General features: G+C 49.7%; 2 protein-coding genes across 2 annotated transcripts in view; one reads left to right on the top strand and one right to left on the bottom strand.

The window, feature by feature from the left end:
- Positions 1-3306: 3306 nt before the first annotated feature.
- Positions 3307-3804, bottom strand: LOC135808699 (sericin-2-like). The gene has a single exon (XM_065321956.1). It carries the CDS (start codon positions 3802-3804, stop codon positions 3307-3309), a length of 498 nt encoding a protein of 165 aa, XP_065178028.1.
- Positions 3805-8914: 5110 nt separating this feature from the next.
- The window catches only part of LOC135812052 (sacsin-like), a 34979-nt gene continuing 30987 nt past the window's right edge, over positions 8915-12906 (top strand). The window contains exon 1 of the mRNA XM_065325380.1: positions 8915-9031. Within this exon, the coding sequence (XP_065181452.1) occupies positions 8915-9031 (117 nt within the window). The remainder of the gene's footprint in view (positions 9032-12906) is intronic.

Here is a 12906-nt window from a genome sequence, read left to right as displayed (position 1 = left end):
GCTCGATCTCAGCGATCTACCTTGTCACGCCAATAAAATCCTCCGTTGCACTGGCTACAGTCACAAGAGACGTCTCAGTAAAGTAATGAGCAGGACAACACCGTCGAAATCAAGGACAAAGAGAAAACAAGACATTCACTGAAAACAGCAAAGAAGAAACGAAGACAAGTACAGGATTCCTATATGTTGCCACTGACAACTGGCTCGGTGGCGACGACGCTACTTTAGTTTGCCCCTAGTGGGATCGTTGCTATGCGTATCGAAGGAACTGTGACGTCATCACGTCAGCCCCATACTACTAGTGGAAAAAGGGAGAGATTGAGAGATGTGTGGGTAGCTCTCGAGCGATACGGCAGGGTGAATCTAGACCAGAGTGGCTGGCAATTCGTCGCAGGTGTGTGCAGCAGTGGCTTTCAGAGGTGGTCTGTAGCCCACAGCCAGTCAGTGTGTAGCAAGTGCTTCCATGCAGCTGCCTTGAAGCGGTGCAGCCGTTTCAGGGACATTGGTGGCTGGAACAGGGAGGGTGGCAGTTGATTGCACAAACTGATGTGGGCAAACGGGAAGGACCGCCTGATGTACTCCGGTGCAGCTGGTGGTAGGGTATTGAGGAGCTGGTGAGGATGGGTCACCGCATGTGTGTTTCGGGTTCGTGGACGAACCACAGTGGGTGCAGCTGGTGGGACAATGTTGGTCAGCTGTTGTGGGCTTTCGATGCACTGAAGCTTGTACATGTAGCACAGCCCAGAGAGAGTGCGTCGTGCAGCCAGACTCTGGAGGAGCACATCTGGTCCTATGATGGCCATTGCCTTCCGCTGAATGCGGTCGAGCCTGGCCAGATGGGTCGGGGCAGCAGACATCCAGACCAGTGGAGCACACTCCAGCATAGGGTGAATGAATCCTCGGTAGACACTCAGGCGGCCATTGGTGTCAAGTATCCGCGCGGCTCGGCGCAAAAGCCCAAGACGTTGACTTGCTCTCACCGCCATGCTGCTGATGTGCTGGCGAAACGAAAGCTTTGAGTCGAACAATATACCCAACAGCTTCAGTGTTGATGCCTGGGCAATGTCGACACCACCAAAATATGAGATGCCTGGAGTGGCTGGGTCCAAGGATCGTGTGCACAGTAGCTGCTGTGACTTGGATGGCTCAAATGTCACCCGCCACCGCTCACCCCACTCTTGAAGGCCATGTAGGGCATCTTGTAAGGAGGCATTGTGGGGAGCAGCAGTTCCTGGTTGCAACAGGCTGTATAGCGTGGTGTCACAGCAAAGGAGCTAAGGCGCGTTCCGGGGGTAAGACATTGGTCGATGTCGCTGACGTAGATAAGAAATAGAGTCGGCCCGAGGATACTTCCCTGAGGTACTCCCGCGGTGATAGGCTGAGCAGATGAAGCTTGACCGCTCACCTCAACTTTCAGTTGGCGGCTATGTAGGTAGTCCTGAAGCCAAGTCAGTAGTGTATCCCTTATGCCAGCCCGTTCTGCCTTGTACAGGAGACCAGTGTGCGACACACGATCGAACGCGCCAGCTATATCCGCGGCTATCACTTGAGCAGATCCACCGTTTGCAACAGCCTGGACCCATTCGTTCTGCAGGGCTGTCAGGACATCAGCAGTTCCCCTGCCTCTACGGAATCCATACTGGCTGTCAGGAAGCAGTCGGTTCCGCTCAAGATGGTTGACCACCTGCGAGTTGACGATGCCTTCCATCACCTTGGAGAGGATCGAGAGAAGAGACACTGGGCGGTAGTTGGCCGGATTAGATTTGGAGTTCTTTTTGAACACTGGCGCGACATGCGCCAACTTCCAGGTACATGGCAGGATTCCACATCGGAAGGACAGTTCGAAGAGCTTGGTGACTGCTGGGGCCAGCTCACACGAGAGCATTCCTTCAGGACCCGAGTTGGAAGGCCATCAGGGCCAGTGGCTTTGCAAGGGTTGAGCCTGGCTAGCCGTCGCTGGACATCAGACACTCGAAAATGGATACAATCTAGTCTGCCATGTAAAGGTTGAGCACTGGGAGTGAGTGAGTCTGGAGATATGTCACGATCTCCAAGACTACACTTCGTGGCAAAGTATCTTGCCAAGCAGTTGTCTTTGTCATCGCTGGAGTGGAACTCCCTCTTACTACTTTGGTCCACAAGTAGCGGGGTCTCACTTGCACGGCTCAGACCAGCAGCTTGCTTCACCGTAGTCCACCACCCTTTGTCCGTAAGTGACCCAGACGTGAGCTTGTTGCGGAGCCGTCTCTCAAAGGAGACTCTGGCCCGGTGGAACCGGGCAGCGCAGAGGTTGACAGCCTCAATGTATGAGGACTTGATGTCCAAGTTGCCAGGGTTACGTCGCCAGGCTGTCCAGGCGCTTTCCTTTGCATGTAGGGCATCAGCACATTCCGGGGTCCACCAGCGTGGGTCTGATGAGTGAGTGTGATGTTCTCGGTTTGGGATAAACTTCTTCATGCCTGCGCTGATCACTTGTGTGAGCCAAGAACAGGACTCCTCAGGATCACCCGAAACTATCACGTTCCAGTCGGCTACCCTCAGAAAGGCACGGAACTGACCCCAGTCTGCACGGTTGTACCTCCATGGTGTTCTAACAGTGGCGGGCTCTCGCCGAGGAGAGACGGTAAGGAAGTCTGAGATCAGCACGGCATGATCTGATTTTCCTAGTGGGGCATGAGTTGTGGTTGTGACAGGACAGACAAAGTCAGAGAGGATGAGGTCCAGGGTGTTGTTACCTTGGGTTGGCTTATCGACGTGCTGGGTGAGTTGGTGTGCTGCACAGAGTTATTCCAAAGCGTCGCCGGCAGCGGTCGTCTTCGAACTGTGCAACCACTCGGCGTGGTGGACATTGAAGTCACCGGCTATGACAATGTTGGTGCCAGTACTGCGTATGTTGTCCAAGTTCTGGTCCAGGTGCTCCACTTGGGATAGGTCATTTGCAGCTGATGTTCCAGGGCAGTAAACCGCTCCCAAAGTCATTTTCTATCGTGCCCCAGGGCTACAGACACCCAAAGGATCTCATGAGTTTCAATCTCCAGCTCTTGGAGATGGGAAACCGAGAGTTCTGACTTCGTCCAGACTGCAACTCCACCTCCAAAGACATTCCTGCCCTTCCGAGTCGTCGTGTAGCCAGGGATCGTCACATCAGCTGGCATGATAGTTGCATCAAACTTGGTTTCGGTCATAACAGCGATGTCAACATTGTGATGCGTGACAGTGTGGACAAATTCTCCAAATTTGTTTGCTAAGCTAAACGCATTAGTCACCAGTAGGCGCAGTGCCCGGTCACGTGTGTGTACCATCATCTTATTTCTTCGCAGCTGGCTCAGCGCTTGACAGCGGTGAGTCCTGAGCATGGGGCCGCTTGTCCCCTCTGCCGGAGGTGCTGAGGCTCATGGCGGTGATGCCAGAGTCAGGCTTCTCATGTTCGCTAGCTTGTGTTGGGGACGGCAGTGAAGTGGCTTCAGCAGACTTCTCACGACTTTCCCTTAGGAAGTCAGCAATGCTAGCGTTGCACTGCTGCTGTGGCTGATTCTGGCTTGCGTTGCTAGTGGTGTTTGCCTGCGGTTCAGAAGATTCTGGAGTGCTGCTGTTGCTGCTGCTGTCGCTGTTGCTGCTGTTGCTGTTGCTGCTGCTGTTGCTGCTGCAGCTTCCGCCAGAGCTATTGCTGCTGTTACTGCCGCTGCTGATATCGCTGCTGCTGCTGCTTTTGCTGCTGCGGTTTCGGCCAGAGTTGGAGGAGAAACGCCACGGTCGGCAGTACAAAGGCCTAGGCCAGAAGTTTGGGGCGGTCACAATAGGCATGGAGGTGGCATCTACGGTGACTTTGGCTGATGCTCGTCCACTCTCTGCTACATGTACACTGCATGTATGCACGTAAATGGAAGAGCCTGGCATTGCCTGTTCGCTTCTGTCCACGATGAACTGTATTAGGTGGTCCTCTGTGCAATATAATCGCACAGGTCACATTGTAGAGTGCAGATCACCTAGTGCTTTCAACAATAAGAACGTACTTCCACATTAGGGGAATTAATCCCACACCCGTCATTGTTGAATATTCGATAATAGCGTGGATTTCCCCAACAATATATTTTCATTTTTTGTTATCCTCTCCCATGCCGTTGTACATAAGCGGCTTGCCGCGGTTATGTCAATACTACTACTACTCTGTACAATCTGGGGAATTATCACTCCCTTAGTATTGACTCGCATAGATTTTTGCCATACCTAAGCAGTCAAAATGTTCCTGCATATTTCACTCCTCAGGGCTATATTGACTGCTTATATTTGACTGCTTAGGGGTTGCGCAGTTGAACGGTGCCTAGTGCAGTATTGTCACTGCATGAGTAGGTGGTGGTGCAACGGTTGTGCAATCATAAAACCGGGATTCATGAGGTTATCGTTCTGGAATTTGAAATACGGACTGTTTGTCGTGATAAATCTAATATTGACTTCGTACTTGGTCAGTATAGGAAATAAAAACCTCGTAAAAGACCTCGGCTTCGCCTCGGTCTTTTACTCGGCTTTTATTTCCTATATTGACCTCGTACTCAGTCAATATTAGATACATATTGCCCACGAAGGCAACAGAGCGCTTGGTCTTGGGTGGTCCTGCAGAGACCAACTAATACTTCCAAGACTCGTCCGTGATGGTACTGAAAACGGGCTTTGACTCGTGCTTGACAGGCAAGAGATCCATGATTATGATGATCGTGTGCAGGCTCCGCGATCCGGTCTTCAATCAAAGACAAAGGCTTCATTTATAATAATTAATTTTTGCGACCTGACAAGATCGAGATAACCGGCGCTTGACGGCGGCGGCATCCCCCCCCCCCCCCCCAGATCTCCGTGCGCATAACCATGATAACCGCAGTGCCCAAACTCTGTACAGTTTGTACATCTGGTAGGTCTACATCATCATGATCATGGTACATGACCTGTAGATCTACAGTGTAGAGTACTATTATGAGTATGACCTACCGGAGATCATGCAGCCAAGAAGACCACAGCAGCTTTGAACCTTTCCTGAGCCGAGACTCGGCGAGATGTTGCTTCAAAAGCGTCTGGGCTTTGTCTTTCGTGCGTCTTACGTTTCAGTGGTGGTCTTGGAAGTTCGCGTTGGATAGATCATAAGAAGTAAGTACAATGTAACTGTTTGTTTGAATGTTGATCATGCGTCGTCCACGATAGTCGCAGAATTATGGTGACCTCGTGCGCAGTGCAATGTCGCTGCTTAGCGAATGGGGGTTGTGCTGAATGCTTCCACTTCAGTCTTCTGGGTCCGCACAGTAACCAATAATTATTATTACTACAGTAGTAGTACATGATGTAGCTGCTGTACATGTACTGTCATCAGCTATAAGTCGATCGCTTGTACCACTTGCACCACTGTAACAAGGCTCTTTTACGGGCAAAATAAACACAATGTTATTGTGGCGAAGGAAATATTATTGTTATTAAAAGTTTCGTTCATGGGTACTCGGGTGAGTCGAGGAGAGTTTCGTTTTGAAAAATATTGATGGCATAAACATCGATTCATTCTCGCTGTAAAGTCAGTATTTTCATTCATTGTGGGTGGGTGGGTGGGGGAGGGTTGTAGCTAGACTTTTTCGTTCCGTGAAAATTATTGATAATGCCGGCCGGATGTCCCCTAACGAAATTTTTAATGAAAAAAAGTTAGCGAATATTTGTAAATCGGACTCGGCTGGAGAGCCAAGGATTAAAATTTGAAAGCGAGGACGAAAGGTTCGAAAGTCAGGGCCAACAAAGGGCAATAGCAAGTACATTGTAGTGTCACACAACGTACATTTTGCCGTATAGATTCTGACTCAGTTCCCCTTTCTTACGTTAGTTCCTAACTTAGAACCTTCAAGTTGGAAGGCAGTGGTTGGTTTGCGCATTCCGAGACGTGATGCTGATAAGCATCAGGTCGTTGAATGTCAGTACAGTGGTCCCTCTATAATCCGGCACCATTTGTGCCACGGAAAATCTGCTGGATTAGGGAGGGTGCTGGATTAACAAAATCGGATTTACTGCTGCAATGTGCATGAAGAGGACATTTTGGCTACTGAAAATTGTGCTGGTTTATCGAGGGTGCTGGTTTATAAAGTGCTGGATTAGAAAGGGACGACAGTATCTCAGCAGTCAGTTAATCATTGCATGTTCTGACTCACCGGCATCATGCTTACTTCAAAGTATATTTGTTAGTGTTGGACGAAGAAACCCCACATAACTTGTAAACCTTTGGTCCTCTCTTTTTAATATTCGTAAACCGTGAACTTGCGCGCAGCGTGTGAACATTTTCGTAGTAGGTCGACGTGGCGCGCGGGTACAACAAGACTCAAGGCAGGGAATTGTAAAAAATCAGTAGATTTGTACTCCACGAGACGAAACAGTTTTGTAGATCTGTTCTGTTTCGGTCGCGTTTGGGCGAATCTTCGTAGCAACTGTCGTTACTTGACCCCGGACGGTCAAGATGTTACGGATATTTGTTGTGCGTAACCTCTCCAATATGAGTCATGCTCAAATGAAGATTACATCCAGAATGTGTGGTAATACAATTATTACATGAACGTGCTATGCAGGATGACCAAGGGAGATTGCTAGCCAGGCAAGCAGCACTCCGATACCACCAGCGATGCGGAGCGTGTCAACGGTACTGTGTGAGGGCGACCACGGTGTCCTCTGAGGCACGCAATGGTTGAGCGAGCCAAGCCGACACCAGGCATAAGCCATTATGGCAAAATACGGCTCCTTCCACTTCTCGCAAAGCGCGGTGATGCGCTTGCAGAAAGCAGTAGTGGCCTTTCCCTGCCCTCCAGTGGCACAAACACAGCATGTTCAACTTCTCGCTCCTCGTAGTGTCGACGCTTCTATCCTTCATGTTTGGCATATGTAGCGGAGAGAGAGTGAGCCAGATTTGAGCTAGCCAAATGGTTGAACACCCGAACATCAAGTTCGCTCAAACCGGGGACTCCGCTGGGCGCAATATCAAGGCGGGCGCCGTCCTCTCGGATTGCAGTGCGATGGCGAAACCGCTCTCTGGACAACGGCTGCAGACCAGGCTCCACCACAACGTTGTAGGCCACCTCATCCAGGAGCCTTGCAGGGAGCCTGGAAGTGACATCCCGCAGGTCATTGTGTCGTATTGCAGGAAGACCTCCCGCCGGGGAGGATAGGGCGTGCGGTGGGAGGAAGGCCATGCCACACTGAGATACATTGCCGAGGCAGACACGCCTGAGTCCAACCATAGCGGACAAAGACGCCATCGTGAAAGGCCTGCGTGTGCGGCATCAGGCCATGACACTTAATTAGGCGGCATGCGGTTTGCATCGTGTTGCCATACATAGATACCATTATGATAATCATGTCAAAAATCTCAAAATACAGCTAATACAATTCCCCGCCACTTGCGCAATGCCATTCTTATCACAGATCACACAACCGGCTAATTAGAGGGAAAAGTTCTGTTTTATTGCTGATATCTAATTATTGATAGAAACACAACCAATCGACAACCAACGGACACCGATTCGTTTTGGCAGAAACTTTTTTCTCCAGAATTCATCAGTGAGTACTTCTTGCCACTCGTTGTTCTTCGCACTATTTTGCTGCCTCCCGCCTTGCAACAGCTTTTTCACACTTGTAGTAGCTTTATTTTCTGCTACCATGAGCTGCTTCGTTCATTCTCTACCATCTACCAAAAGTAGTCACTGATGAATTCTGGAGAAAAATTTTTTCTGTCAAAACAAATCGGTGTCTGTTCGTTATCGATTGGCTGTGTTTCTATCAATGACTGCTATATTGTCTCCGCCTAGGACACCTTGTAATTATTAGTTGCTACGTCTGAAACCACGAGCCAAGCGTTCCCTAGGCCCTATGGAAGTGCGGCTTGATGCTGGGCTTCTAATTTGTTATAGAAATCAAGTTTATCACCATCCATTGCCATAGTGGCCACGCCGTGCTGCACTGTAGTGTTTATCTGTGCGACTGGGATATGCGATTGCACTTCGGCAGAACAGCTCAGCCTTCGCTTCTCCTTCGAGCAGTAACATCGACCTGAGAGCGCTTTCGATGCGTGTTATGGAGGATCACGAGATCCGCCGAATCCGCTATCGGCAATCCACAACAACAAGGCCTCGGAGTGATGGAGAACGCCCCTCCTATTCAGTTTCGAACTGCTAATAATGTCCCTGTAGACACTCATACAACACACGCCTTTCGATAGGTGGTGTTCTTCGATCTTTTCACACAAGTACAAGAAATAAACGTAACACCGACTCTAGCAACAACTGCAAGAAAACTGAATGCTTCATCGCATCATCATCTCTCTCATCATCATCTCTCTGATGGAATAATGGGAGCGCAGCGATTCTTATGGTAGGTTGAAAGCACACAGCTAGCACATCAGGAGCCAAACACAGACGAAAGGAACCAATTGGAATAAACAATACAGTGAACAATTCCGCTGCACGGTTAACAAAGAAAAACCGCAGATAACCGCTCAATCACCGGGTGGTCGCCGTCTGAGGCACGTCAATGCACAAAGGTAAAAACGGCCAATATTCCAGAAGTATTCAATATGGCAGGAAACTACTACTAACCAACTCTCCGTCCGTGTCCAAACACCTACATTTAGAAGCTACCTGGAATACTGTGGCTGTGCTATTATTAGAATACATACTGGATGACAATGCACAACAGAAACTAGCAGTGTCCTCCTGAACAATGCGCTGTCGAAAACGTTTCCTCAGTTTTCACTACATTTCTTGTGTGTTGATTTCCTGCATGACAGAACGCTTGCGCTGGATGGGGAATTGTCAACGTGAACAATGACATCAATGGCGGCCTGGAGCTGTACAAGCATTGACTAAGCCAACAACAAGACGCGTGCCTACACACGTGTGGGGGCACAATGTCTGCCAGCGGCGGAAGCTGTCATGGAACTTACGTATCGGTCAAACCACCGCCGCTGATTACGTTCATCAAGAATGTTCTGAAAGACTACCCAGATGGTGGCCAAACCTTGAAGGTAAACAACATGCTGGTAACATCCATAGGAAGGCCATGGGCACCCTCTGAACCCCCGAACAGATGCACAAATGCACACACGTACACACACACACACACACGCACACACGCGCACACACACATACACACGCACACACACATGCACACACACACACACACACACTATGTACTGTACTTGTTGCTCACTGCCAAAACTGGTCACGTGGGTCTCCCCGGGAGAGGGGAGAGAGACTCAAAAGGAATCTTGGAAAGATGGCTCAATTGGCTATTGAACCGCCCAACGGCCGACACCCCCTGAAATCCCCAAAACTCTGGGTGGACTTGAAAATGATCCCACTTATGGGCTCACCACACCTCAGTAAGTGGGTGAGGACAAGGTGCAGAAAAAGGATTGACGGCATCAGGGTATCCGTCCCGGGATCCAACTGCAGTTACCCCTGCCCCAGTGAAGGTAATACTTGCTACTAGTGTGGGTGGCTAAATCAGAGTGGATCTGATATAAGCGTCACTAGCACCATTGATTACACAAGAGTTAATCTAGCCAGAAGCAGTCCATGGTTAACAGGTATGTATACTTCAAATAGAAAGTATATGAACCCTGAAACCAACAGAGGTGGCAGATACAACAATACACCATCATAGCCAGCAATCGCATGTCATCACGTACATTCAAAATCAACATAATTTTGCGAATCGACCTTTTTTTCAGCATCACTTTTCAACGAGGAAGAAGCAAAGTCGGCCGAACGAAGCCCAGAGGAAGAAAATCACCCTCTCCACTTCACCATCACGATACTGACATAGATACGAGACGAAACAACTAAAAAATCCACAAGAAATCTGATCGGCCATCATCGCGCTGACTTTGGTCTGAGTTTTTCTATCACGATCAAAAATGTACGAAGAGCACTCAAAATAAGCTACAGACGTACCTTTATCACTCTCTACTCCTTTTTCAAGACACAAAAGTCGACTCTCCACTTTCAAACCAGGAACCAGACATACCAGTGGTCCTTTTCAGCTGCTCCACGAGCGCAGGAAATGTTCACCAAGGGGCGCAGAGCAGCATCCATTCCAGAAAAAGAGCTAAAATACGAGTGAGACTGCATGCCTGAGTACATGAGTACATGCATGAGTACATGCAGAAAATAGTCAATTTCAGCGTTTCTGCTCCAAACAGCAACTTGCTTCGACTAGCTACAAAGATTACACCAAAGGATCAAACAACAACCGTTTTCTTCATTTTTTTGACAGCACGCCAAAAATCACACCTCGGAGGAGTACAAAAATTACAACTCCCAGATGTCCTCGATTGCTGGCCATGCATGCAGCCGAGCCTGTTGGCAACAGGCCCAACACAATCAGGCATAAGTGTACCCACCAACCGAACCACACACACACACACACACACACACACACACACACACACACACCTGGTCCTGGTCCTGGTATACACTGCCATGTAGGTCACGTGTTTCTCGTTGAGCGAGACGGAGACGAGAGGAGACATGAGCGTTGGTGACGGGATAAGTCGTTTCGCCTTTTGAAACGCCTCCGGCAATTCTGACATTGCAATTGGAACTTGTCCCTTTCATCAGCAGTTGGGCGCCTGGTGGATCGGTTGCAGTTGTGGATAGCAAAGCCCCGGATCGACTTACAGCAGCGTTCACAAATGGGACAGTGAGCGGTACAGCACGGTTTCCGAATACATAGGCGTACAGGTGAAGAGCTTGTGGCATTGGCAACATTCGGGGCAGAATTGGACTGGACACAGCGATGGACTGCAATGCCACCCGCACTCCGAAACCATCGGTGACACTGGGAGCACTGGCGGCTGTTGGCTTGCTGCTGGACTGGTTTACGCCGTTCCATGATGCACTTGTGGCGGGCGATATCTTGCTGCCGAGCAAATGCACGCCGGCACACCTCGCAGACTATCTCCCGAGCCGGTTTCTGAGCTGGTTGTATTGCTCGATAAGCTTGCCGCCACTCAGATCGTTCCTGCGCTGTGTCAAACCATGACTCGTCGGCGATGTTTATTCGTCGCAGGTCGACCCTAATTGCGTCTCGCCATCGTTTCCGCGGGCCACACGCTGGGCGTGGTGGCAGCAATGTGCCAAACAACAACATCCGCGGCATCCGCTCCTCAGGCATGCGTACCACGTGCCCAAGCCATTCCAGTCTTCTCTGCATGAGGCGGTCGGGGATATCCAGTGGGTTTGCTGCATTCCATGTTTTCAGAATGGTGTCCTTGGCTATCTTCAAGTCCCACACATCCCGCTGTGCAACACTCATGATGGAAAGAAGCGACCGGTAGTAGAAGGTCGTGATCCGTTGCACATCACTTTGCAGCGGTACCCACGTCTCCGCACAATAGAGCAGTAAGGACAGAACACAGGCCTCGAAAACCAGACGCTTGGTGCGCAGAGAGAGATTGTGGTCATTGAAGACAGCATGACGGAGCGCTCCAAAAGCACGGGAGGCAGATGAAACACGGGTCGATACATCTTTGTGAGATCGGCCAGAATCATGGATAACAGCACCCAGGTATCGGAACTCACGCACACATTCCAATGTGCCATTCTTCACAGGAAGAGGAAGTCGGTCATCATCCGTGATACCATAGCCAACCGCCATAAATTTGGTCTTGTCCAGATTGACGGTCAGACCAAATGCAGACGAGACATCGATGAACATATCCAGAGCAAGAGCAGCAGCAGTACGGGTAGTGGCAAACAGTGCAGAGTCGTCAGCGAACTGGCAGTCGTTGATGGTAGTCTGATCGTCAGTACGCTTTCTCTTGAAATAAAGCGAGCCCCCAGGATTGAATGCCAACGGGACGCCGATACCAGGCACATGCTCGACCACTCTGGACCATCTCTGGAAAACAGCCCACATGAATATGTTGAATAAGACTGGTGCCATACAACAGCCCTGCCGCAAACCACTCTTCACTGCAATGGGTTGGATGGGTGTTGACCCGATGGAGAGAGTAGCCGACATGGAGGTGTGAAATGACTTGATGATGTTTACGATGTTACTAGGGACCCCTGCCTTCGCGAGAATCAGCCACATGCATTCACGGTTTACTGAGTCGTACGCCTTACGTAAATCAACAAAGACAACGTATCCCGGGCAGCGATGTTCGTACAACTTCTCCAGGACTTGGCGAACTGCAAACACCATGTCTGTGCAAGATCGACCCTTACGAAAGCCGCACTGGGAGTCGGGTAGAATATTCTCCGCAATAATCTGTAATCTGGACTGAAGTACTCGAGCAGCAACTTTCCCAACAACATCCAGGAGTGATATGCCACGCCAATTATCACACAATGGGAGGTTACATTTCTTTGGGATTGGCACAAGGTTGCAGTCTACCCATTCCTGCGGAACAGCCTCGTCATCCCAGACATGGTGCAACAGATCCAACAGTGCCTCCATGAAACTCTCACCACCCGCTTTGACCAACTCAGGCAGGATAGCTGAGGCGCCAGCGGCCTTGCCGTTGCTGAGTTGTCGAATAGCTCGCGCCACCTCTGCTGCATCCGGCTTGCCAGCGATGTTCTGGTTGATAGGCTGCTGGTCTATTTCGTCAATGGCACATGGATCAAATGTGCTAGCACACACACACACACACACACACACACACACACACACACCGCCACGCGTGCATGTGATTTGAATTATCACTGGATAACTTTGGTATTCTTGGGATCGTAATTTCCATTCAACTTGGATTGGATTGGTTTATTTAACGTCGAATAACAAACAGGCAGTGTTGCCTTATTACATGAGATCGACTAAAGACAAACAGGCACACAAATGTAAGGAAAAGATTAAAAAGAAAAAAAAAGAAAATAGAAAAAAAGAGTAGGA

This window comes from Sycon ciliatum, chromosome 1 (genome assembly GCF_964019385.1).
Source record: "Sycon ciliatum chromosome 1, ocSycCili1.1, whole genome shotgun sequence".
NCBI classification, from domain to species: domain Eukaryota; kingdom Metazoa; phylum Porifera; class Calcarea; order Leucosolenida; family Sycettidae; genus Sycon; species Sycon ciliatum.
The sequence above is the reverse complement of the archived record's forward strand: the minus strand, read 5'-3'. Positions and strand labels throughout refer to the sequence as shown.